Source organism: Zosterops lateralis (genome assembly GCF_965231275.1).
Source record: "Zosterops lateralis genome assembly, chromosome: 8".
Taxonomy (NCBI): Eukaryota; Metazoa; Chordata; class Aves; order Passeriformes; family Zosteropidae; genus Zosterops; species Zosterops lateralis.
The window spans coordinates 5,985,995-6,009,214 of NC_139768.1; the positions used below are offsets into that span (position 1 = coordinate 5,985,995).

General features: G+C 36.9%; 1 protein-coding gene across 6 annotated transcripts in view; it reads left to right on the plus strand.

Annotated features, from left to right (window-relative positions):
* KCNMA1 (potassium calcium-activated channel subfamily M alpha 1) overlaps window positions 1-22,523 on the plus strand; it is a 412,932-nt gene extending 390,409 nt beyond the window's left edge. For 2 of the 6 annotated variants that reach the window (XM_083866064.1, XM_083866060.1), the window contains 6 exons: window positions 2,856-2,986; window positions 10,222-10,416; window positions 11,998-12,116; window positions 13,882-14,106; window positions 16,210-16,238; window positions 21,855-22,523. In XM_083866064.1, coding sequence (XP_083722190.1) covers window positions 2,856-2,986; window positions 10,222-10,416; window positions 11,998-12,116; window positions 13,882-14,106; window positions 16,210-16,238; window positions 21,855-22,009 — 854 coding nt within the window. In that variant the 3' untranslated portion in view covers window positions 22,010-22,523. Of the gene's footprint in view, window positions 1-2,855; window positions 2,987-10,221; window positions 10,417-11,997; window positions 12,117-13,881; window positions 14,643-16,209; window positions 16,239-21,854 lie in introns of those variants that run through there. The other 4 variants (XM_083866061.1, XM_083866062.1, XM_083866063.1 and 1 more) reach the window with 4 other exon arrangements.
* The last annotated feature ends 697 nt before the right edge of the window (window positions 22,524-23,220 follow it).

Consider the following 23,220-nt stretch of genomic DNA (forward strand, 5'->3'; position numbering starts at 1 on the left):
GCAGATATTTCCTGTGCATTTAATCAATTGTAAGAGGCCATTTGTTTATTTCTTCATGGTCCAAAACTGTTTAATCATGTGTAACCAAACTCTGTATAATAGTATGAGATATTTCACTCCTGAGAATACAATGATGGTAGGTAACTAGACTCTGATTTCCACTCTAGCTGTGGGTATTTATGTTGTCAACTGGTGTGATGTGAAGTGCAGAAGCTGTTCTGTTTCTTTCATGGCAAATACAAACTTGATTTGTGGTCCTTTGTCCTTCTGTTTTCTTTTTCAGTTTTATTTTTTAGAGCCTTACCTGTCTTTTTCCCTTACTTTATTCTCTTTCTGTACTTTCTTTTCCCCCTAAATACTTTACTTACTAGCTAAGCCTGGCAAACTTCTGCCTTTGGTTTCAATCAGTCAGGAAAAAAACAGTGGAACCCACATTCTAATGATAACTGAACTGGGTAAGAAGTGCCTTTTTCCTTCACATCACTGTCTTATTTTTCTGTTGTTGTTGTTCTTACTGTCATCAGCTTTTCCTTTATTTATCTGGCTGTATCAGAGGGGCTACCCTCATGGCACTGCTTTGAATGTGTTTTATTTGTGGTTCTGGTTGGAATTGACTGTCTTGTTCTGGTCTTTCTTAATGATTTTTTTTTTTTTCTTCACGCAGCATCAGTAAGCCTTTGATCACACTCGTCTGACCTGCCGGCTGTTTTCATAGCACCTCCTCACCAATTCATTTTTTTTTGGCCTGAGTCCCCACCTCCCTGGCCCTCACTCTCCTACACCAATTTTTTCTCTCCTTTTCTCTCTTCTTTCTCTTTCTTTTTTGTTACTTCAGCCTGTTGTCAATTTGGTGGACATGCCTTAGCAGCTTTTCAGAGGAAGTCCAAGAAGAAGTAAAAGATACCAGAAAAAAACCCCAAGCATCACACTTTCCCTCAAGCTGTTTTTTTTTTGTTTATTTTGTAGAGTAGGCTTTTTCTCAGAAGCTCAGGTTTTGAAGCTGTAGAGAAGCAGCCAAGCCTCTGCATGGTTCCCTCTCAGCACAGAGTGCTCCCACCAGCCTTTGGAGCGGCGTTTGTTGAGCTTTTCCCTGTGGCACAGCAGCACCCACTCAAACCCAGCTCTCCTGGCCCACAAATCCCAGTGTGCCAACTTGCACCAGGAAGATAAAGATACTGAGGATAAACACACCTGCAGGATTCACAGTAGATTTGTAGGAACTGACCCCACACATGGCTAGCACGGTGTCTAAGTCAGGTGTTAGTCTGACAGATGGAAGTGGAGAAATGATGCTACTGTCAATAGTGTCTACTCTAAACTAGCAAATTAAACTGAGGTACAAGCTGTTCAAAAGTATATTTTGTGACAAAACAGCAGGTTTTCAAATGCTATATTGCTTAAGAATATGGAAATTAAATTGATATGTACTGAAGAAAGAAGTATTGTGGATAGTGGTGTTTTCTTGGATGGAAGTCTTCTGATTCCCAGGGCAGAACATTTATCTTGTTACATTTCTAAGGTGTTATGTATTAACAGTTACATCAGGGAGTGCAAAGGCAAGAATTTTAAATTCTATCCTCATCTCATTAAGACAGCTATCATGAGGTTTTATCTGCAGTAATTCGTGTTTTGTAAGCTAAACGTAGCAAGCACGGTATACAGAGAGTTGTGAAACCAAGTGGATGTACAAGAAAACTATATGTAAAGGAATGAAACCGTATGAGAAGGAAGATCAGAATAGCAGGCAGAGGAATTTCTGACTTAAGAAGCCAAGAGCTGAAATCTGATCAAGTTAACAGCAGCTCTCATGTTATTTTCAAAGTTCGCTGGGTTGGCTCAGGAGATGTGTTCACATGGGGGATCAGGATATAGCCAGTGTGTGCAGTTTCAAATGCTCAAAAAGTTTTTCATTTCCTTTTCTTGCATGGGAACTGAAATTAATTTGTCATTTAGTAAGTTGAAGGGTATTTCAATGGCATAGCTAAGCAGTCTGTGCTTTCATGCCTGAGGGAGACTAATATGGAAATGAAATATTTCATGAAATATGATCCACTTGATACACTGATCTCAAGGAAACAACTGCTTTTAGTTGGAATGAGTTGGAAGCAGAGAGCTTAACTGTGACAATGAAATGCCAGAGAAAGTCAAAATGACAAATACTACTTTATTTGGGCTTTTCTCTAAAACTGCCTGATGTGGATTCTTTTTCACACTGGCTAATGTAGAATTCGTGGCTGAGAAAGTGAAGTTATAGAGACAAATATTTGAACAAAAGGCAGTGCTGCAAGAGAATAACTGCTCATTCATTCAGATAGATGCATGTTAAAGGGACAGTTTATCCTCTTCTGAGCCGTAAGTGCATTAACACCACTCCAGTAAGAATCACAGCAGCACATCTAACAGATGCCTGTGGGCTATACCAGAGTTTTATTGACAGCCTTTATTTTACAACGGGGTTCTAACTTCGTATCTTGTGATAACATTTCACTGTACATGCAAACAGCCTCAGCCACTGTACCCCACCAATATACCAATATTGTCTCAATATACAAGAGCATAATGTATCTCATTTTGAGCACAGGCAACTGGCCACAAAGCTACTTTGCAGGAAAGGGATAGGAACCTGCCAAGAACAAGTGTCACCTCTTACAAGCAAGATAACGAGCAACAGATTTTTAAATGCACATTTTCACATCCATCTTGATTTCATTTTCAGTGACGTCAAAGACACGAGTCTGTGTTTCCAGACATATGCCGTTTCTTTTTCTTTGGCTGTGTGATGTGTAAGGTCACAATGCTGGTGACCCAGAAACACCTTTCGACTTCACTCTCAATGTTGTTATTGTTATTTTCAGTAAATGATTCAAATGTTCAGTTCTTGGACCAAGATGATGATGATGATCCCGACACAGAACTGTACCTCACGCAGCCCTTCGCATGTGGAACCGCGTTTGCCGTCAGCGTGCTGGACTCTCTCATGAGTGCAGTAAGCAAACAAAATCCTTTTCATTCCCTTCTATCAGACTTGTTGTGAAAGAGTGTGAAAGTTTAGAACCTTTTCCACAGGTAGGCAGGAGAAGATGATTTTTTTTAGGTGTCAAGAGAATTTTGGAACCTAAGCTAGGTTATTTTCTTAGTTTGACACGGAGACCATAACTGAGATACCTGGAAATTCTGTGAGTCCACAATTTTATAAGGAAGCAATCTCATTTCAGGTTTTAAGGATCATGCTTTCAAAAAAAAAGTTGTCCCTTCTGCCTAAAATCCAGACCTAAATGCAGTGTGTCAGTCCCTGTGCTCACCATTCTTGTCAGACAGCATCAACTGTGTTTTGAGCTTTTAATTTCCTGTAGCTATGAGCAATGCTGTGAGTATGAGTGCTGGGGGACACTGATAGAGCTCCACAAAAGCCATTGTACCCATCTAATCAACTCTGTTTGTGTGAAGAGAGGTTATCCTCTCTTTTTCATATGAATTTTCTTGTGAATCAAAACTTCAGTGCGTGCCAGAAACTACAGATGATGGCCTTTGGTTATGTCTACTTTGGGGCTTTTGTTTTGCAGCCATAGCTCAGCTCTGAAGCAAAACCCCTGGTCATGCTCCCTTTCATCCTCCTCATATTGGCTAAATTTTCAGACCAGGCTTGTTCTGTGTGAGCTGCACTTCTTTCAGAGGGACTTAAACTCTGCTAGATATAGAAACGACATAATCTTTTTAGAATCTGAGCATGGGCTGTCTGAGCTGGCTGTGGAATAAAGTTCCATAGTGCTGGGAAAGATCTCTTGTAAACCCCACTATATATTGAGCAGATGGGTTTTTCTAAAGGAGCCAGGCCTGACCTTTACTTGAATTCAGAATGAAGCTTTTTTTTTTCTTTTAAGAAGAATTCATAATGATCTTTATTATTTATTATTGTATTTGTATTTCATATTTATGTATCTGTATTTTTTAATTTTCCCTGCTATATTTTTCATATGTTCCATCCACAGATGAATAATACGAGTCTACACAGATAAAATTTTATTCTAATGCAGACTAGGAGTTTTCAATAACCTCAGAAAATGTTTTTCTTGAAAGCTACTTACAATATTTTGTAGGTGTGACAAATTCAGAAAACCTAAGCAAGGACTCAAACTCTGTACCTTCTCTAATTAAAATCTCCATCTATAAAATATTTGGCATATTCACATAATAAATGGGAATTTTACATGAATGGGAATTTAACATGAAGGTTGCAAATGTTACTTAGAGCTGTTTATCTACTCCCATTATTATCCAGGTCAAGTCTCTGAATGTATTGTTCAGTAGGGCACTTCAGAATCAAGAAAAAAGTAGGATTCATCCTTCTGGTTGCCATATTAAGAGAGTGGCATGCTGTGGACATCATTGCTCCCTTGTTCAAAGGTGTCTCTAGTAAATAATAGTGATGTAATGAAAAATGGATATAGCATGCCTGTTCAGATATTTTGATAGCTTTAGTTTTTGCTAGCTTTTATTAAAGCTTAGTTTTGGACAAAATGCCCCTCTGTCTGCACTTCCTTTCTATAACAGTCCTTTTTGCTAAGCATTTTCACATCTAAGTGGTCATATTATGTGTCAGGGACAGTGCAGCCTGAAGCCAGAGAAGTGTAATAACAAGAGTAGAAAATTCTCTACTTAAAAAAATACTAATCAAGAAGACAAGCCAAAGATTCAGTCAGTTAGAATTGTTCACTATCCTGTCTTTTCTTTCACTAGATTTCTGGTCAGTGCTAGTGTTATTTTTTCTTCATTCCTCAAAGGCCCAGCAAGAAGTTGGAAAAGTATAGTTCTTCCTGACCCTTCAGAAAGTGTAAAATATGTGAGATGTTTTCCCTTTACTATCCATATTCTCATGGGGAAGGTGTGTTCTCCTTTCACTTCTTCTCCAAGGAAAAGAGTGTTTCTCACACAAACTAATCTATTTGTACTGTATTATCTCTTACGTTGATTTTCTTTTTGTCCTAGAGTACACTTGCTTTTAGCAAACAGCTTCTATTTAATGTATGTAACTCCATACTTGCCAGTATGGGCAAATAAACCCCAAATCCTAACTAAATTGTGAGATCTGCAGTCATGCTTTCATCCTATTTAATTGCACAGGAATTCTGTAAGAAATATATTATATGCACTGCTGTCCTTTCCCAGCTCACTTGGAGACAAACATATAGTTCATTATTCTATCTACTTAGTGATTCAGTGGGCTTTACTGCTTATTTTTGATAGGAAAATTCCAATTTATGATCTCTGCTGATACCTCTGTAATGAAAATTCCTTAGATGGTGTATAGTGCAAATGTACATGAACTGCTCCTTTAAGAATGAATCTCATCCCACAGCAGTGGGGTTTTGTAGCAAAACAAGTGTAAGAAAGATTAGAAAGTCAAATAATAGCCATGCATCCAATCTTATTTCTGACCTGTATATTGTTGGAAACAATATAGATGTATATATATAGAAAAAGAGCTACAAAATAGATTTAAAATAATTTTCTTAAATATTCAATAATTGCATAATAATAATAATAATAATTTTACAATATTAATCAATGTTAAAGTATTCTCTTTTTTAAAAATAGTTTTATTAATATTGAAGTGGTGTATTAACTCATGAATCACAGATTAGAAAATGTGATCAGACTTTCTGATTCAAGTCTGAGTGCTGGAGATCTTCACATTCTGCTAGTTTAATATTATTTCCCAGAAGATGACAGTACTGGACATTTTAAATTTAAAATTGGCTGTTATGTCCTTATTTCAAAGGTAAAAGCCTTAATGTAGTTTAGTTTTCCAAGTGCTATGGGCTGGTCTTCTACACAGAGTTTGGCTTTGCAGCAGAGGCAGTATATTCCACAAGCCCAGGATTCAGTGTAGTAGCTCAAACACCAGTGCTCAGAGAACAATAACAAGCTCAAAATCTGCCCTGTGTTTTGATGAGTTGGTAGCAGTGATCTCACCAGGTTTGGTTCAAGAGTGTCACTGTGCTCTGGGAGAGGCTCTGGGCTTGGGTCATGTTTTAACTGTGGCAGTGCCCATTGTTAAAATGCTCCAGCCAATCATTATTATGTCTTTGAAGAGGCATCTACTGCCATCAGGTACTGAAATGATATCTTAATATTTATTTTGTTACACCACATGCAAACCCAGGGAATTAATACACATTTTGTGTCAGTCTCAAGGCAACACCCCTTTTGGAAAGCAGAGCATGCTTTCATCACCAAGTAAAATGTAACTAAAAAGTGGGGGATTGGAAGCATCTTTTAGATTACTTAACTGGTTTTAAAAAAAATTATCTTCAGCTATAGAAAAGTTATATGACATAGGATACTCAAAGGAGCAAATTTTCGAGCGAAAGTTCTTTTTTCAACAACCAAGGAAACCAGTTTTCAGCACACAGCACCTCCAAAGGTCTGAGCAGTTGTCCTGAGAGCCAGAGCTCCCCTGTTACTCCTTTTGGCACTGAAGATGGGAGAAGTACAGAATTTCTCCCCGGCTGGAATCCCTCCCACACCTACCACTGCAGCAGACCTGAGGTGCTGTTAGAGGCAAGGATCTCCAGCACCAGATGATACCATTTAATATTTGCTACCCTGGAACTGATTTTCTTGTACTAGAACTTTAGGTCTTGATTGCTTTCTCTATTATCAAATCCTACCTTTTCTTCATAAAAGTACATAATGGAAGAAAATCATTAAAACAGTTTAAAATAACTTTTCATTATACCTGTACTCAAGAGTTCTCCCTGAGGGATCCTCACAGTCTTATTTATACAGAAAAGAAACTGTTCTGATTTTTGATATGAACACAAGATTGTTTTTCATGCAAGTCTGTTCAGAGAATTAGTAAGCAGCATCTTGTAACTTAAAGTGTCTCAAACTTCTTTAAAGTTTGGACAATAGTTTAAGAATTAATAGATTTTCAAATTATGAAATGCTATTATTTATTTTCTGCTGTTGATTCTGTCTCAAAGGATCTTTTGTTATTGGTATGAATTACTGATGTTAGCTCAGTCACTCCTTGAGTTTGGATATATATTATTCCTCTAACTGAAAAAGAAAATCACATTAAAATATTTGTTTGAAAGGGAGGTTTAAAATTGTGTGTGGTGGAGGAGGAGTCTTCTTAAAAGAAATTCATTTAAAAACCCACTAGCAAACACAAAAAAAGGCAGATAAAACTTGGAATATGACAATTTTAGTGTAATTATAAATGAAAGGCAAAGTGCTATTAAAGTTAAAGCAATATTATTAAAAGATGTGCTAATTTTCAGTTAAATTTTCTGTAGAAGACCAATTAGTTTAAAAGACATGACAGCATTAACTGCAAAACATAAGCAGTCTGGTAATTATACTTTAAAAAATGATTGAACAAATGGGAAGGCATCCTTGAAGCATTTGAAAGAGCTGCACTACGATTCTGAAGCCAGGGCTAGGTGGCACTGCTAGCTCAGATATCCGTGTCATGATTTCCTTGCTGTTTACCCAGTTTCAGTGTCTATGATGCATTTCCTTTTTTCTGTGTTTAGAATATACCTATTTCATATTCTCATTCCAGATGACAATTAAAGTGATATCACACGCATGTTCAATGTGGGGTTTGGTTAATGACAGTAACAAACAAGCATTTCCTCAGCTCTGATTTTACACTTAACAAAAGGGATTCTGTTTTCCATCACTGGAAAGTGCCTTGTTACTTTAAGTACAACAGCACCTTTCCTAAGACATTCTGTAGATCAGTTTCTTATAAGTACTGGCATATCCAGGCCATGTACCCTCCCACAGAGCAAGTAGAAGATCACTCTCAAATTAATTTCAGTGTATTATTATTCCAAAGGAAATGGATATCAGCCAGTCCAGCTTTTCAGTGTTCCTCTAGTTCCAAACTGGCAAGATGTAATGAGGAGTCTGATTTTTGTGACAATCAAAAGCATGGGCAGACAGCTTTTTTGTTGGGGAGTGTTAAATACATTAGTACAGAAGGAAGCAACCCTATTTAGCAGAAGGCGACAAGTTACAGCTTCCTATTCACTCATCTTTTCTTTTCTTGCCTGTGGTTGGGCAAGAAATTTTCTGATCAGATGCAATGCTGCAGCACTTTGTCCTGAAACTTGGAATTTTTTCTCCCACTGATTGCAAAAGAAAAAAAAAAAAGCCCACAAAAAAAAAAAAAAAAAAAAAAAAAAAAAAAAAAAAAAAAAAAAAAAAAAAAACCACCATGTTTTGGCTGTACTCATCCATCTGATTAAATGGTGCCATCCACATCAGTCATGGTGTGAAACCCAAATTAAGGCATTATTCCACAATAAATGGTGCCTCCTTTGCTAGCAAGGGTCTTAGCTTTGCCTTAGAGGTACAGCACAGTGGGAAGAGTTGCCAAAGAGGGTGACTCTGATTTCATCTCAGGGACATCAAGGAAGAAGTAATTGAAAAATAAACAATCATGCCTGAATGTCTTCTCTCTCTCACAATGGCAATTCCTATTAAACATCATGTAATTGCTCCAGACTTACATTCCTGCAAGGGGTCACATTGATTTTTCTGTATGTTAAGAGAGGTTCGAGTATTACACTTGAATTGCTACCCAGTGCATCCACATGTGTAAGAGCTGATTTGAGATTAGCTGTTGTTTTAGACTAGCTGAATCTTCCTGAACCTCTGCTTATGTCAGACTCCTCTTTACAGTACCATTTGTAGTTAAAATATGGAGTGCCTTACCCAGGTTAACTTGAACAACTGGAGTTGATGAGATGCAAATATTCGCTTTAGGGCATGTATAACAATAAGAATATGTTCCTCTCATTTTAATTTAGTCAACAGGTGAATGGCATATATGCCTATGTAAATAAGCAGAGAAGCTTGAAGTTGGGAAACTTCAATGTAAAGTGAAAAACATTGCAGCGTAGAACTCATTTTCTTCTGTTTTATCTGTCATCTCCAGCAAACAATGAAACTGAAGTTTCATTATACAAAGAAAGAATATCAAAGTAACATGGATAGGAAGCCAGTTCTGCTTTTTGATCTTAGGATAAAATATTTCAACCTCTACCTCAGTTTACCCATGTATTAAATACAGTTACATTATATGGATAGAGCAGTGAATTTCATTGAAAAGTATTATTTTAAAAGTCTTATCTTTAGACAACAAGCACTGTTTGAGAATTCACTATTCACTTTTATTTTGTTGGATTACAGACATTTGTTCTAAGTCCTAAATTCAAGAAAATCCAGAAATCCAGTAATGTCAATCCTGTGTACTCTACAGCAAGCTCATTTTTTCCTTTTATGTTCCCTGCACTCGCAAAGCTTTTGAAAACTCAGACATTGGTGGCATTATAAGTGACAGTCTTTCCTTTTTTTTTGTTCATTTTTTTATTTTTGCCCTGTACAATACATTGCAGATGTTTAACTGAGTATGTCTGAACTATACCAGTATACTTTTAAGTGAACTTGAAAGTCATTCATCTGGATTTAAATTAATATTTTAAATATCCATTGTTTGCCTGACAGACCAGCAATGCTACAGATGCTGGCAAAATGTCACTGTGCAGTAAATCTTCCCTAATAAACCACACTTACCCTATACCCTAGAGTTTTTTAAAAGGACCACCAGGATCCCAAACTCATCATACATTTATCTGGAATGAACTCAAGATGTTTAATTGATACATGCTTATGTCTGAACACTGTCAAGTCTCGTAATAAGATGTTTAGTACAATACATCGGTTAGACTGCTAGAGTCCAGCCACAGTAATAAGTAATGACATTTGCAGCACAAAGGCAGCTCCCCAACGAATTGGTGACAAGAGTAAAAAGGCAATCTAGCCTGTGTAAGCTTTAAATGTGGTCTGAATTTTACAATTACATGTCCTAAAGCCCATTATTAGACATGAGGGCGATGAGAAGGAAAGCAGTCATTGCATCACTACTAACACCAATTATAGGAAACATAAATCATTCAAATTTTTGTACTTTAATAAAAATCAGCCTGAATTGGTGTTTAAAAGGAAGGATCTAGTATAGGAGCCTAATGGGATAGAAGAAAATAGAGTAATTGGAGGCTGCTGTCTTTTCACTTTCTATATAAAATTATTTGAAGAGACAGCCAAGAACTTTAAACAGCAGAAACCCGGAAAAGTTGTAATTTGGATGTCTTCAGTTGTGACTTTAATGGTGTTTGCTTAAAGAGCTTTCTTTTATCTCTGCAGACATACTTCAATGACAATATCCTCACACTGATACGGACATTGGTAACAGGAGGAGCCACACCAGAGCTGGAAGCACTGATTGCTGAGGAGAATGCATTGAGAGGAGGTTACAGCACGCCCCAGACACTTGCAAACAGGGACAGGTGTCGAGTTGCTCAGTTGGCTTTGTATGATGGGCCATTTGCAGACCTAGGGGTAAGATCATGAGGGAAATGCAGGACCAAGGCTGGTCTGTGCTCTATTAGCTTTCTCTCAGACTGAGTGAAAAAATCTATCTTAATAAGCATATAATTTCTATTATTGAATTTAATAGAGCTTTTGGATTGTTTAAAAATATACAGTGCAGAGTGCCAGATTTGCTCTTTACCTTTTAAGAAGCTGTATGATTGCCCAGGATTCTTGCCTACATATTCTGTACAGAAAATTCTGTGGCTCTTCTTCATTGTCAGCTAAAGAGATGGATGAGCTGATTTGGATGATATAACCATTATAGCAGTAATGAATTGTAAATATGTTCAGTATGTATAGATATACCTTTTTTGGGTTTTGATAAACTTATTTAGTGTTTTCACACAGCTTCCTGTTCTTAAAATCGGCTTATTAGCTTGAAAACTAAGATGGAAGGTTTGTTTTTTGCTGATTTTGGATAAAGTAAAATTCTTGTGAAATCCTAATTTTCTGATAATTTGACTGCACTGTTCTAAGGGTGAAGTCAAAAAACAAGCAAACCAAAAAAATTAAAAGCCCCAAACCAAATAGATAAATGTTCTTAAAAAAATTAGAGTCCATTATATAAAAATAGATTAAAAAGTATCTAGGAATGTTTTCTGGACCACAGTTTGAAATCTTGAGGTGAATCCAAAAGCACCCCCTCTGCTGTGATGATGATGTAGGTTTTGATGTTTCTTAAATTAACCTTGAGTTCAACCAGCGCTGTCCAAAAAGAATGGAATTACCTTCTTCACAGAAATGACAGGGAATCCCAGTTTAAGGATTAGGGCAGCAAGAGTACACAGATAGGAGCCTACAGCCTTTCAGCTGATGGAGCTATCCAGTTGTAGCTGAGACTAGCAGCTCATCAAAACACTTCAGCATGCAGCTTAACATTTCCAAAATAAAATGAGCAGCACCAATCTCTAAAATGCTGTTTCACCAGAGCCTCAGTTGCACTACATCTCTGAAGGCAGAATGCATTAACTCTCATGATTACTTAAGAATCACTATTTTAGATATGCAAATGAGCAAATCTAAACTTAATTTTTTGCTAATCATACATTTAGTCATTATTTTACAGCAGCAGATATTTTATTGTCCTTTTAAACCCTTAGAACTCTAATTTCTGTTGTGCTCCTGGTGAATTTCTTTTTTGTCTGGATGACAGTATGGCTGCTGCCAAGAAAGGGCCAAAGATACTAACGATTTTAATACCACAGTTAATGTAATTTGTACGATATGCATTGTCTGGTACCAAAATTTATATTTCCAGCTTAAAGCAAATCACTTCTCTTTCCAATTTGCCATTAGTTCATTGACCAAGGCTCTCCAAAATAGCAATCATCACTTTACATAGTTATTTATTTGAAATAAAATATTAAGGTTATTCATTTCCTTGGGTAAAATGCTCTCATTTGAGACAAACAACAGATTGTCCATATGTTGTCCTGTTTTTTAAAAATTCATACTGAACGACCTGTTTCCTAACACTGTGTTAACAAAGAAAGGAAAAAAATGCACTGTTCTTTTTGTTTGTTTGTTTATGTTCTTTCTTTCCTCTAGGATGGAGGTTGTTATGGAGATCTCTTTTGTAAAGCACTGAAAACATACAATATGCTTTGCTTTGGAATTTATCGATTAAGGGATGCACATCTAAGTACTCCCAGCCAATGCACTAAACGGTGAGTCTGGTCTTCTAGAACATCTCTGCTTCACTGGTCTTCAGTCTTCTCAGCAAGGAAGAGCCAAATGAATTCCTGTAATAAAATAAAAAAGAGTTTGCTCCATTTTTGCGTAACTTTTTCACAGTCCTCTTTGAGGATTTCATGATGACTCTCACTCTGACTTCAAATCAAAAGCTGGGTATCACAGCATAAGTTGTCAGCTAATCTTATTCAAAAAAATTTTAATTAGATTTTCAGAATATATCTTTATCTTGTTTGCTTTATGATGATCCACTGTTTGGATCCAAGGAAAGGACTTCAGTTTTCTTATATCAATCAATTCTTAAGTTGTGGGATAATAATTTAAACTACAGTAGCTAGTCTTTTTTCTGAATGCTCAAAAAATACTCATCTGGGCTTCCCATCAGTACCATCTGTGTCTAATCATAATTTCTTCCAGTAAATAGAAACCTTCTCTGGGTAGACTAGATTTTTTCTTCAGTAGCACCAAGCCTGACCTTAGTGCTTTAAACAGAGCAGACACATTTCCATCTTTGCAAAACTGAAGGCCATTTAGCAGCTTGCTTGAAATGTGTCTTAATTAACTGCTTCCTAGAAATACACACACAGACCCATACCAGAAGTATCACAAATCTACCATCTGTTACTGTTCCGTGCTCTACAAAAAAAGCATCATTATTGGGTGAACGTGGCAATAAACAACACTGCAGCCCACCAAGGCGGCTTCTTCTGTAAGAACTTGAACAAATTGGGTAGAAAAAATGATTTGCAGTTTAGATTTACACTACAGTTGCTATACTTGGGATTATTTGTTGGATTAATAAGGGACTTCTGTCCCTGAAGCAGCTAAGCAGATTTCTTACGAGCATTGAATTAATTTGAAAGAAGTCATGAGCTTCGTGTTCAATTTTTACTCATTTCTTGCTTGGACAGAAAATGCCTATTGCCTTGCTCAAGTCTGTTTTTCATGTGCATGAAAAAATTTAGCAGCTGCTCTATAAGCCCTTTGTACCCTGAAAGGCCATTAGGTGAAGGTGTGGATTCCTGAAATTGAGCAAGTTTTTATTTCACGCCTGGGATTTATCCTAAGCATTGTTGGATTCTCAGATGTGCAGATTTCTCTTTATAAATGCTCGTGGAGGCCATGAATGTACGTGTGGAGTGAATGAACAGAATTAACCTCACTACAAAGTATTTTCCTTAATTTGTTTTAACTACAGTCACAGTCCAAACCAGTAATTATATCCCTTGTTCCATTGACAGTATTTAAATATTTAATAACTATGTAAATATGTATTTAAATGTAGTGTGTATTTAAATATGTATTTAAATAAGCTGCATTATAAAATCCTCCTCTCTGCTTTTTAGCCATTCTTTTAAATACTGTTTGTGGTGGCTATGTTACTGGTTTTTGTCAATATATGAATATATTTGCTAAAGTCATTGCATTATGGTACAGCCAGAGAAAGGAATGTCATTTGTATGGTGGCATCTCTGAAAAATCATTATTTTATTCACTTGAAGAACATCATTCTCAGACTTTATGTCTGTTTGACAGAAAACATTAAAAAAATGACAGCTGACTTTAAAAGGTCCTAAACATAACAGGAATTAAATCAGCTAAAATTAGGTACAAACAGAAAAGCAAAAATTCAGCTAAATTTTCCTGAGCTAACAGCTCTAAAAGAAATTTTTAATGTAAATCTAAACCTGTTTTCTTTTTCTTTTCTTTTTTTTTCTTTCTTTCTTCCTCTCTTCCCAGTTACGTTATCACAAACCCACCGTACGAATTCGAGCTCGTGCCGACGGACTTGATCTTCTGTTTGATGCAATTTGACCACAACGCTGGCCAGTCCCGAGCCAGTCTTTCTCATTCCTCCCATTCCTCCTACTCTTCCAGCAAGAAGAGCTCCTCAGTCCACTCCATCCCATCGACAGCAAACCGACCGAACCGCACCAAGACCAGGGATTCCCGGGACAAACAGAAGTATGTGCAGGAGGATAGACTTTGATATGTGTACCTGCTCCCACTGTGTGTGAAACTTGCATTCACCACCCATTCTCCCCCAGTTAATGTTTCCAGCAGTAATGTTCCCTGTTTTCCCATGGAGTTCTCCCTTTTTTGTACACATATTTTGCATATGTATGACAGTGTGCATGTGATTGTCATTTTTATTTCACCACCATAAAACCCTTAAGCACAACAGCAACAAAGCAGACGGACCAAAAGTTATTTATGATGCTAGGGGAGAATAAAAAAAAAAAAGAATTCCAAACCCATAGGCACACTGAAAACATAAATAACTCACTGCAGTTACTCTACATATCTGAAAATAGAGTATATTTAACAGGAACACTTGCTCTTGATATCAGAGTTACACAAAGAAAGTCATTTAGTGCAGAAGTGTTGATGTATGTTGCAGTAGGTTTTTTTTAATACTCATATTTACAGCAATTGATACGTTTATTAGAAGCTTATAAAACTCTCCTATTAAAAAAAAAAAAACCTGCAAAAAAAAAAAATCTCTGCTGATTTTTCACTCTCAAAGCTTATATTATATAGGGCTTACACTCTTTGTATAGATTAATGCTACACATCTGCTTTATACCAAAGCAATATCAGGGACTTTTCTGCTTGTTTAAGAACTTCCTCTAAAATACTAGTCTTCTGGAGATGGTGTATTTTCCCTTTAACAGTGAAATTGTCTGGGCATGAAGTTGTAAAACTCCAATGGTTTAATTTAAGTTTAGAAAGAGTCTAATTGCATATTAAATTATTATTCTGTCTATTTATATTGCCACATGAATAGCTATATTTTCTTTCACTTTTGACATTTGGGATAAAAAGCCATATGTATCATAAATATTGGATGTAAGTCATTAAAAACCGCCTTCTTGGGACTTTTACGTCTTTAAAAGGTGAATTAGTCACCTTATGTACAGAATAAATAATGTTCAGAAAAGAGCAAGCATTTTTCTATGCTTACATATCAGATCTCAAGGGACTTTGTTCCTTTCCCCAGATGGTAGTTTAACTTTTCCAAGTTAGTGTTGGTATAAATCTTCCTACAAGAGTCCTAATATGTGAAGAACCTCCAGAAATCTTGCTGCATGTTCTACCTGTTTTTTTTCAACAGGTGCATGCCAGTATGCAGGAATACAGGGAAAGACAACTGAGTGCCTTTAAATCTCTCCCACTTGGGGAGAAAAGGTGCTGTGCCCCAGACTGTTAATGAAGAGAACAAGAGGGCTGGGTTGGAAATATTCACAGTGCTGAGGCATCGTGTTCCGTGCACGTGCCAGAATTTAGTTCTTGCAAATGGTCACCAATGACACATGTAGCCAAAAAAAAGTTGTGGCAGGGAGCTAAATAAAGTAGTGGAAAGGAACCTGCCCTAGACAGCCATAGAAGTGATACTTCAGGCTTGCTTTTACTTTTTTTTTTTTTCTTGGTTTAAGCTTCAGAAGCCAATGTATATTTTGAAATACACAGCTAGCTCTAGGTTTATGGAGGGTTTCCAAGGGTAGGAAGGGCAGAAACACGTACCCTCTTCCCTGGCTATCCAGCAAGAAAGCATGCAGACAGAAAAAAATATTTAGATTTGGAATGATCAGCGTTGTAACTGCCAAGCCAATCAAGGTGCTTTTATGGTTAGTTTTGTCTTCTACCTTCCCCTTCCCCAAGCATGATAATTTTGAAGATTTGCTTGCTGTGTGAATTGACAATAAAGCCAAGCACTTTTACTGACAAAACCTGGAACCATGTGAGTGGGCTACAGAGAGTACCACTGTGCAGTGCTAAGCATGATGATTGGAATACAGTCTATATGTGTGTGTGCATTCAAATGCAGCTGTAAGTCCAATCACTGAAATATGGTGCAAATTACGGTTGCTCCCCCACAAATGAGACTATTACAGTTGCTCTTCATCATAAAGAAAAATTCATGTGTTCCTCTTTGCGAAGAAAGTTATCATGTTTTGCCCTGAGAATATTTATTACTACAAGGATGTGCCAGTTAAAGTGCTCAACCAGAAATATGACAGTTTAAAAGCATTGTAAAACTTACATAGCTTACTTCTTTTTCTAAAGTGCAACAAGGATGAATAGAATGGGCCAAGGTATGAAAATTAATGGTTCTGCATGACCTAGCAACTGCTGTGGGTTTCCCTCTATAACTTTGTCCTTGTGAAAACTTGTGAAATTAAAAAAAAAATAGTTACAAACTTTATTCAGTTATTGGTTTGTTTGTTTGGTTGATTGTTTTGTTGGTTTTCTTTTGCCTTTTTTTTCCCACCAAACCAGAAGTAAAACTGGCTGCTGCTGCTGCTGCTGTTTCTCAGCCCTGTTTTGTTTTTTTATCCTCTCATCTGCTTGCCTTTCTAATTGCACGTGTCCTTTTGTAAACACCCAGGTTCCTGCTCAATGAAGATGCCTATCATGGTGCAGACATTACTTTATTTCTCATTCCAGTTTCTTTCCTCCCTCCCCCTCCCTACTCTCCTACTCCCCATGTATGTACATGAGCATCTTTTTATGTTGGCAGTATTGATTGAAGATAGTTGAGAGCAGTTACATATTTTTGGAAGAATGTTAATGGCTTTGACACCAAAATGCTTTTCCATTAATGTTTTATCTGTTTTCCATTTAGCAGAGAAAGGAAGGGTGTTAATATGAAGCCACTTGGTGCACCCTACATAATGATTTTTATCCAAAAAAAAGCAGTATTTGTATAACAGTGCAGCTCAAATAGAAAAAATATAAACAGAATACATTAGAGAATTAGCTTCCCTACTCTGTGAGCAGCAGAAGTATATAATATGGGTGCAAGTCTGAATTCTTCAAATTACATTGAAGTCTACTCCGCTTCTGTCCTCTATCCTGAAGTTAGAATTCTAAAACTTCTGACCTTTAGTAATACTGTGTACAATTTCCACTGCTGACTATAGTCAGATCGATCAGTTTATTATAGTGACAAAGGTTTTCTGATACAGATACGCTAATGGAGGTTGGTCATTATAAGTAGAGAAGTACTTAAATCAACTTTATCTTGGTTTTTATATTGAAAAGAGGAAATGTCCCTAGTCAGACAACCATAGTAGAATGGTTAGTTTTTCAAAGTGAAGAAGTATCACCAATGGCAGGAGGTGATGTTTGAGGTTTTTAATGAAGGTCCTGCCATTTATATCACTCCCAGCGTGGCTTCAGCATTGGAAACCAAGTTCTTAGTGAGCTTAAGTGTTGATACAAAACCATCTCTTGCAAACCTGCAGGTTCTTGACATGGGTTCCTGTTGAGCTAATCAGAGAGTCAGGCATTTTCCAGTGAAATTCCCATTGTCAAAACTAAGAATTTTGATAATTTAAAAAATAAAACATCAAGAAGAAGTCCAGAACATTATCTTTGTCACAAAACTTTAGCTGTCCTAGGGCAAGGTGAAGTTCTTCATAGGAAAAGCGTTTAGTCTCTCCCTACAAATTTCTTACTGCCTGCTATGTGTAAAATATTCATCTGCCAAACAAAGAATTGCTGAGCAGGTGGGTGGAGAAACTTTCAATACTTTTTTTCTCATGCAGGAGCAAATTACATGGGAGAATTTTCAGCTTAGTTATAAACCAGATGGTTACATGCAGGGAGGAGACACACAAACACGTACATGACACACAAACACATGCATGCAGACTGATTTGAAACTGCAAGTGTCACAGAAGACAAAAAATTCGTGTTTTAAAGGTTGAAAGGTAATCTGGGATTATTATGGTGCAAATACAAATTTATTAAATCCTTTGTGTTACGTTTGGGTAGTATTTTCTTTGCTTCTGCTTTTAGGAGAGGGTGTTTCATAGTGACATTTGTTCTAAGTTACTACTCAGTCCAGAATTAAGGATAGAAATTTTAAAGCACCAATGCAATAAATCTGTGGAGAGATTTGCTGGAGTCTTATACAAGTTGAAGAAAACTGTATTTTGATCTTTTTACTTTGATCAGTTATGTCCTTTTTTTTATGATGCAGGGAAGAGTGTTACACAAAAACGTTAATTTTTATTTATTTGTGATATGAGCATTAAGCCTTTTGAACCCTCATGGATGCACTGGTGCTGTTAGCCATTACAAACATAGATGTTTGAGAGGAAAGTAGATGTTTTCATACATTCAGTTGCTTAGTTGTTCCAACATCTCTCAGGTGATGCTGTCAAAAAGAAGCCTGACAAATAGCGTAGGAAGATCAGGGACTTTTTTCAGCAGCTTCTAAAAGAATTAGATAAAAAACTATTCCTATTGTCACTATAATGTAGAAACACTTCTGGTAAGGATCAATATGCATATTCCAAAGGGGAGACAAACAGACTAAATGTGACAGAGAACTTAGAAATGCTTGGTGAGTATAACAATATATGAAGACTTTAAAAAGGAGGTTTCTGAAGTGATCTAAAGGGAAGAGTAAATTTTAAAGATGATCTCTGCTAAGAATCTGGAAGACATACCAAATCAGGCTGTAAGCAGAGCATAAAAGACTGAAAAGGGTGTAGGGGCTTGAAGAAGGACATTTAGTAACTGGGAGCAGAGTGTTATAGTGGCTAAGAGTAAAGATCAGGAGTGTTAACTCACATTTCAAAGGTAAGTAGAGAGGTCAATGAATTTGCACAGGAGATTCATCGTTATGTGGTCAAAGATAATTTTAACAGCAGAAAAGAACAGGAAAGGAATCAAGCTGGATCTAAGCATTGCATGCTGGAGATGAGAATGCTTGGATCAAGGTTTCAGCACTGGCAAAAAGAAATCTAAACAGCAGAAAAAAATCAGAACCGTACCAACTTCTGCATTTATTACTAATGTTCTGTATTTACTCCTTGCCAGGTGAAGGCAAAAAGAGACTGGGTGGTTTCTTTTTAAAGAACAGCTCCCTATATAGGAGTTTTATTGTAAATTTAACACGTAAATAAATACCCTTTTTTTAAAATTTTAGGGAAAGCAGGGTATTTTGAAGTGTTTTACACGGGCTGCTGAGAAACACTATACAAGTTCTTATTAGCACTCACACAAGTCTCCCCTTACTTGCTACAACATTGAATTAACTTCCACCAAGAGTTCTGTTTGTAAGGAAAGTTTTTGCACCATGTATTAAAAAAAAAGAAGGTAGCAGTGAAAGTTCATGGTGCTTAACTTGCCTCAAAATCATTTTAAACACAAACCATTAGAAAACTGTTAGTTTGAAATTGTTTATGTGATCTCACAAGGCTTTTAAAACATGATAACCATCACACTTTACACCTCTCTGAAAGGTTAGTTTAATCGTAGATCACATAAAATTGGTTTCCACAAATGCATAATGGTTCATGTGTCACACTTGAACTAAATGGTTTTTTAAATGGAGCTGAAATTATTTTGATGTGTACACATTCCCAGACTTCTTCTTCCTACAACCTTTCTTAAACCGGCCCCCATCAGGAATCGTTCCCTTAAAGTCTCATTAATAATTCAGATGTTCTGATTACTTTAAAAGATCTATGGAATTGAGGCTTTTTTTTTTTTTTTTTTTTTTTTTAACTGCTTGACAAAAAGATAAATGAATGTAGAAAGAAACGGTAGGAGTCTGGCAAGCTGTAGATCATCTCTGAACAGATTGTAACTTTATCATTCTGTCAGGAAGAATAATTTAAAGCACTTAATCAGTTAGCTTCAGTGTGCAGGATGTAACATTATGAATTCCTATCGTCCAATCTGTTCAAATCAAAGGGAACTTAATTATAATAGGTGAGAGAGAGGGAGATGGGAGATTGAACATCGTTCAGACTCAGGCAACTTTAAGGGGGCAGGGCATTATATGGTCTGGTCACAAATGAGGGGGATATTTTTAAACAGAAGTGAAAAGCATTTTAGAAAACGACAAAAAACCAATGCAATAGTTCTGTTTCCCTTCAGTAATAAGTCACTAATAAGTAATATAATTATAAAAATGTGTAAGAACAGGTAACAAAGGTTTTAATGGGGAGTGAGGCTCTGGCATGTCAATTCTAAAAATCCATATAAAGTGAAAGTGTTTTAATTTGTTATTCATGAAAGTGACTGAAAAGTCCAATAATTCTGAAGATTAAGCTACTTTTTGAGAGACACTAATTCCAAGGCTCTGTGTTTATTTTGTGCACTTATGTCCAGGTATTTGTCCTCTATTCTTTTCAGTCTTTCAATTTCTTTTCTCTCCTTTCCCTCCTGAGCTTTTGTGCTCCATCTTTAGGTTTCTAAGGTGAATTTTGCTGTGCTAATTTTAAATCATACATTTATTTAAAAACGAGCATTCCTTCCACTCCTGTCCTGATTCCAGATACTGCAGCATTTCAGTGGTTAGCAAAAATAGAAGTTTATATCATGTAAGTGAGGTACTAAAGCTTTTGCAGCATTTTAGATTCCCCAATGGAATGAGAAGTCCATACATGTAGGAGTGGCAGCTCTGGTGCAACACACTTTGAACCTTGCATGTAATAATGAAATTACCAGAACCTTAAGTGTCCACTGCTCTGCCCACCCACCTCTGGAATTTGGGGAAGGAGGACGAGGATGGAGACAGAACTCTGCTCACAAATGCTTGTCACGGCACAAGTGCATCTAATGCCCATTAGCCACTCTCTAGATCAGGAGTTCCCAAGTCTTGGAATAAAGTTACCTTGAAATAAAGTTGCATACCTGTCATTGAGAGCAGAAAGGGTTTAAGAACAACCTCTAAAGGGTTTAAGAATTGATTGTTTTTGTTCTTTTGTGAATTTTAAGAAGCTTTTGTCCATACCTGCAATGAAGCAGTACAACATAGTGTTTACAGTGATGAACAGCTGGGAAAGGGCTGCAAAGCTGCAGCCTCAGCATCCTCCCATATTGCCCCCAGCCCACCTTAAAGCCACACCATAAAATTTCTCCTGTGTTCATGGAAACAGACTTTGCTCATGGAGAGAAAAGAAATTTTCCTAATTTTCCTTTAGTCCTTACTTCCTCTGCCTTGCTGTCACCTGTCACGACCGATCCATTCAGGATTAGCTGGAGCATTACCACAGTCATGTGCAGTGTCTGGTGTGTTCCCCACCTTATTTTAAACCCTGGAGTTCAGCAGTGCCCAGCAGCTTTGTTTTAGAGTAGGGATATAATTTCCACCCTGTGCAGCAAGGCTGGTGGCAGGAATACAAGTCCTTCTTTATCCTAACACCAACTACAGAAAGTTCTTTATGTTCTCCTGCATGATTGCTGGGCCAGCAGTAGCCACCCCCCCAAGGCTGGGATGGTTCAGAGAAGTCTCTGACTCTTCAGGTGCTCCTCTGTGTATGAACTCAACATGCTCTTTTCTGCATTTCCCTTATCCCAGCTGCTCTCCTTGGCTTCTTAGTTTAGACTTTGATTTGTATCATATTTTTTTCAATAAATGAATCACCTGAGCATGGGCACAAGAAAAGAGATCTCTTACATCCAACAAGCAAACTAGCACGTTGGCAGTTTTCTTTAGCTTCTATTATCAAACCTGCAAGCGTCATCCTCCTTTCATAACAGTATTTTCAGAGGTATTCATCTAATGCACTGTACTGCTAGTAATTAATCAAAGTCACCTTCTATTGATCTCTTTTTCCTATAAACTTTACTGCTCCCTTTTTCCCTTTTTTTTTTTTTTTTTTTAATGCTTCTATATATGTGTGCTTCACTAATTATAACTTTCATTTTTCCCTCCTTATTCTGTCTCTACCTGTTTTGCTCCTTAGCAGAAAAGAAATGGTTTACAGATGAGCCGGATAATGCCTATCCCAGAAACATTCAAATCAAGCCCATGAGCACTCACATGGCCAATCAGATCAATCAATATAAATCGACAAGCAGCTTGATACCACCAATACGAGAAGTTGAAGATGAATGTTGACTCCTTCGAAGCCAGAACTATTTTTTTAAAGCCTGACAAACTTCATGAATGGTGATGTGACATTTATTCCTCTTACTTGCTGAACCACTGATGGAGAAGTTAAGAAGGGCACGCTTAATGGGAAAATAAAGTAGACAGATCTTTGTTTGTCTGCCTTTAATATTGCTTCCACGTATTTTGGAAACTATTTCATTTATAAATGAACATAATCAAAACTAGTCATGTATAGCCTCTAGCATTTTAAATTATTTTTATTTATTAGAAAAAAATATATTTTTCTTTTTTTTTTTTCATTGTTAAGTATTTTCCCTTAAAAAAAAAACAACAGTGTTTGTGGCCAGACTCCTAAGAATTAAAAAAACCCAACAAACTCTCAGTCTCTGGCTTAAAGGAGAATGATGGTCACCGTTATAAGGCTATGTAATTAAGGGAGACAAATGATATATTTACAAAAAAGAAAAGGTCCAACTTGTATTTTAGTAAATCAAAAAAAAAAGAAGAAAAAAAAAAAAAACCTACAACACTTCACCAAAATGTTTCTTTATTGGAAGATGTGTATTTTGTTCAGCATTGACACCAGCTCTTAATAAATTGAACTTATTTATTTTCAGAGTTGAAAGTCATATTTTTGTACATGTAACATTCTTCTGAATTATTCTTTGTTTTATTGACATATATGGATCACCTTGACTGGCAGTTCTGTGAAGGCCCAGTAGCCCCCACACTGTCCCCTGCCCCTTCCCAGGGTCCCACTCAGAACCCAACACCTGTGGGAACATGCTGTGACACAGGGAATGTCACCACCCCAGACAAGGGCCATGGGCACAGGGGGCACTTGCTACAAATGGCAAATCTGGCATTTGCACTTCACTTCCCCTTAGCCATCAGCAGTTGCTAATTTCAGGAAGGCAAGCTTGGCAAAATTCTTCTTTTGCCATGTGCTTTAATCCAGAGTGGATAAAATAGTGCATGGAAGCATAAGTTATAAACCATCTCGTCTACCGCATTTTGTTACTTCCTTACTTCAGAAGTGCTGATGGCCTTTCATTGGTCTGAGATGGTACAATTCTTCCTGATATGGATGGAGATTTAGCTCCAGATCCTTGTACTTTGGCCATAGCTCATACCCTGTTAAGGGGCACACTGAATCTCCTTTTGGTGAATTCAGATCAGGATAAAAACAGGTTTAGCCACAGCTCTGCAATCTCACA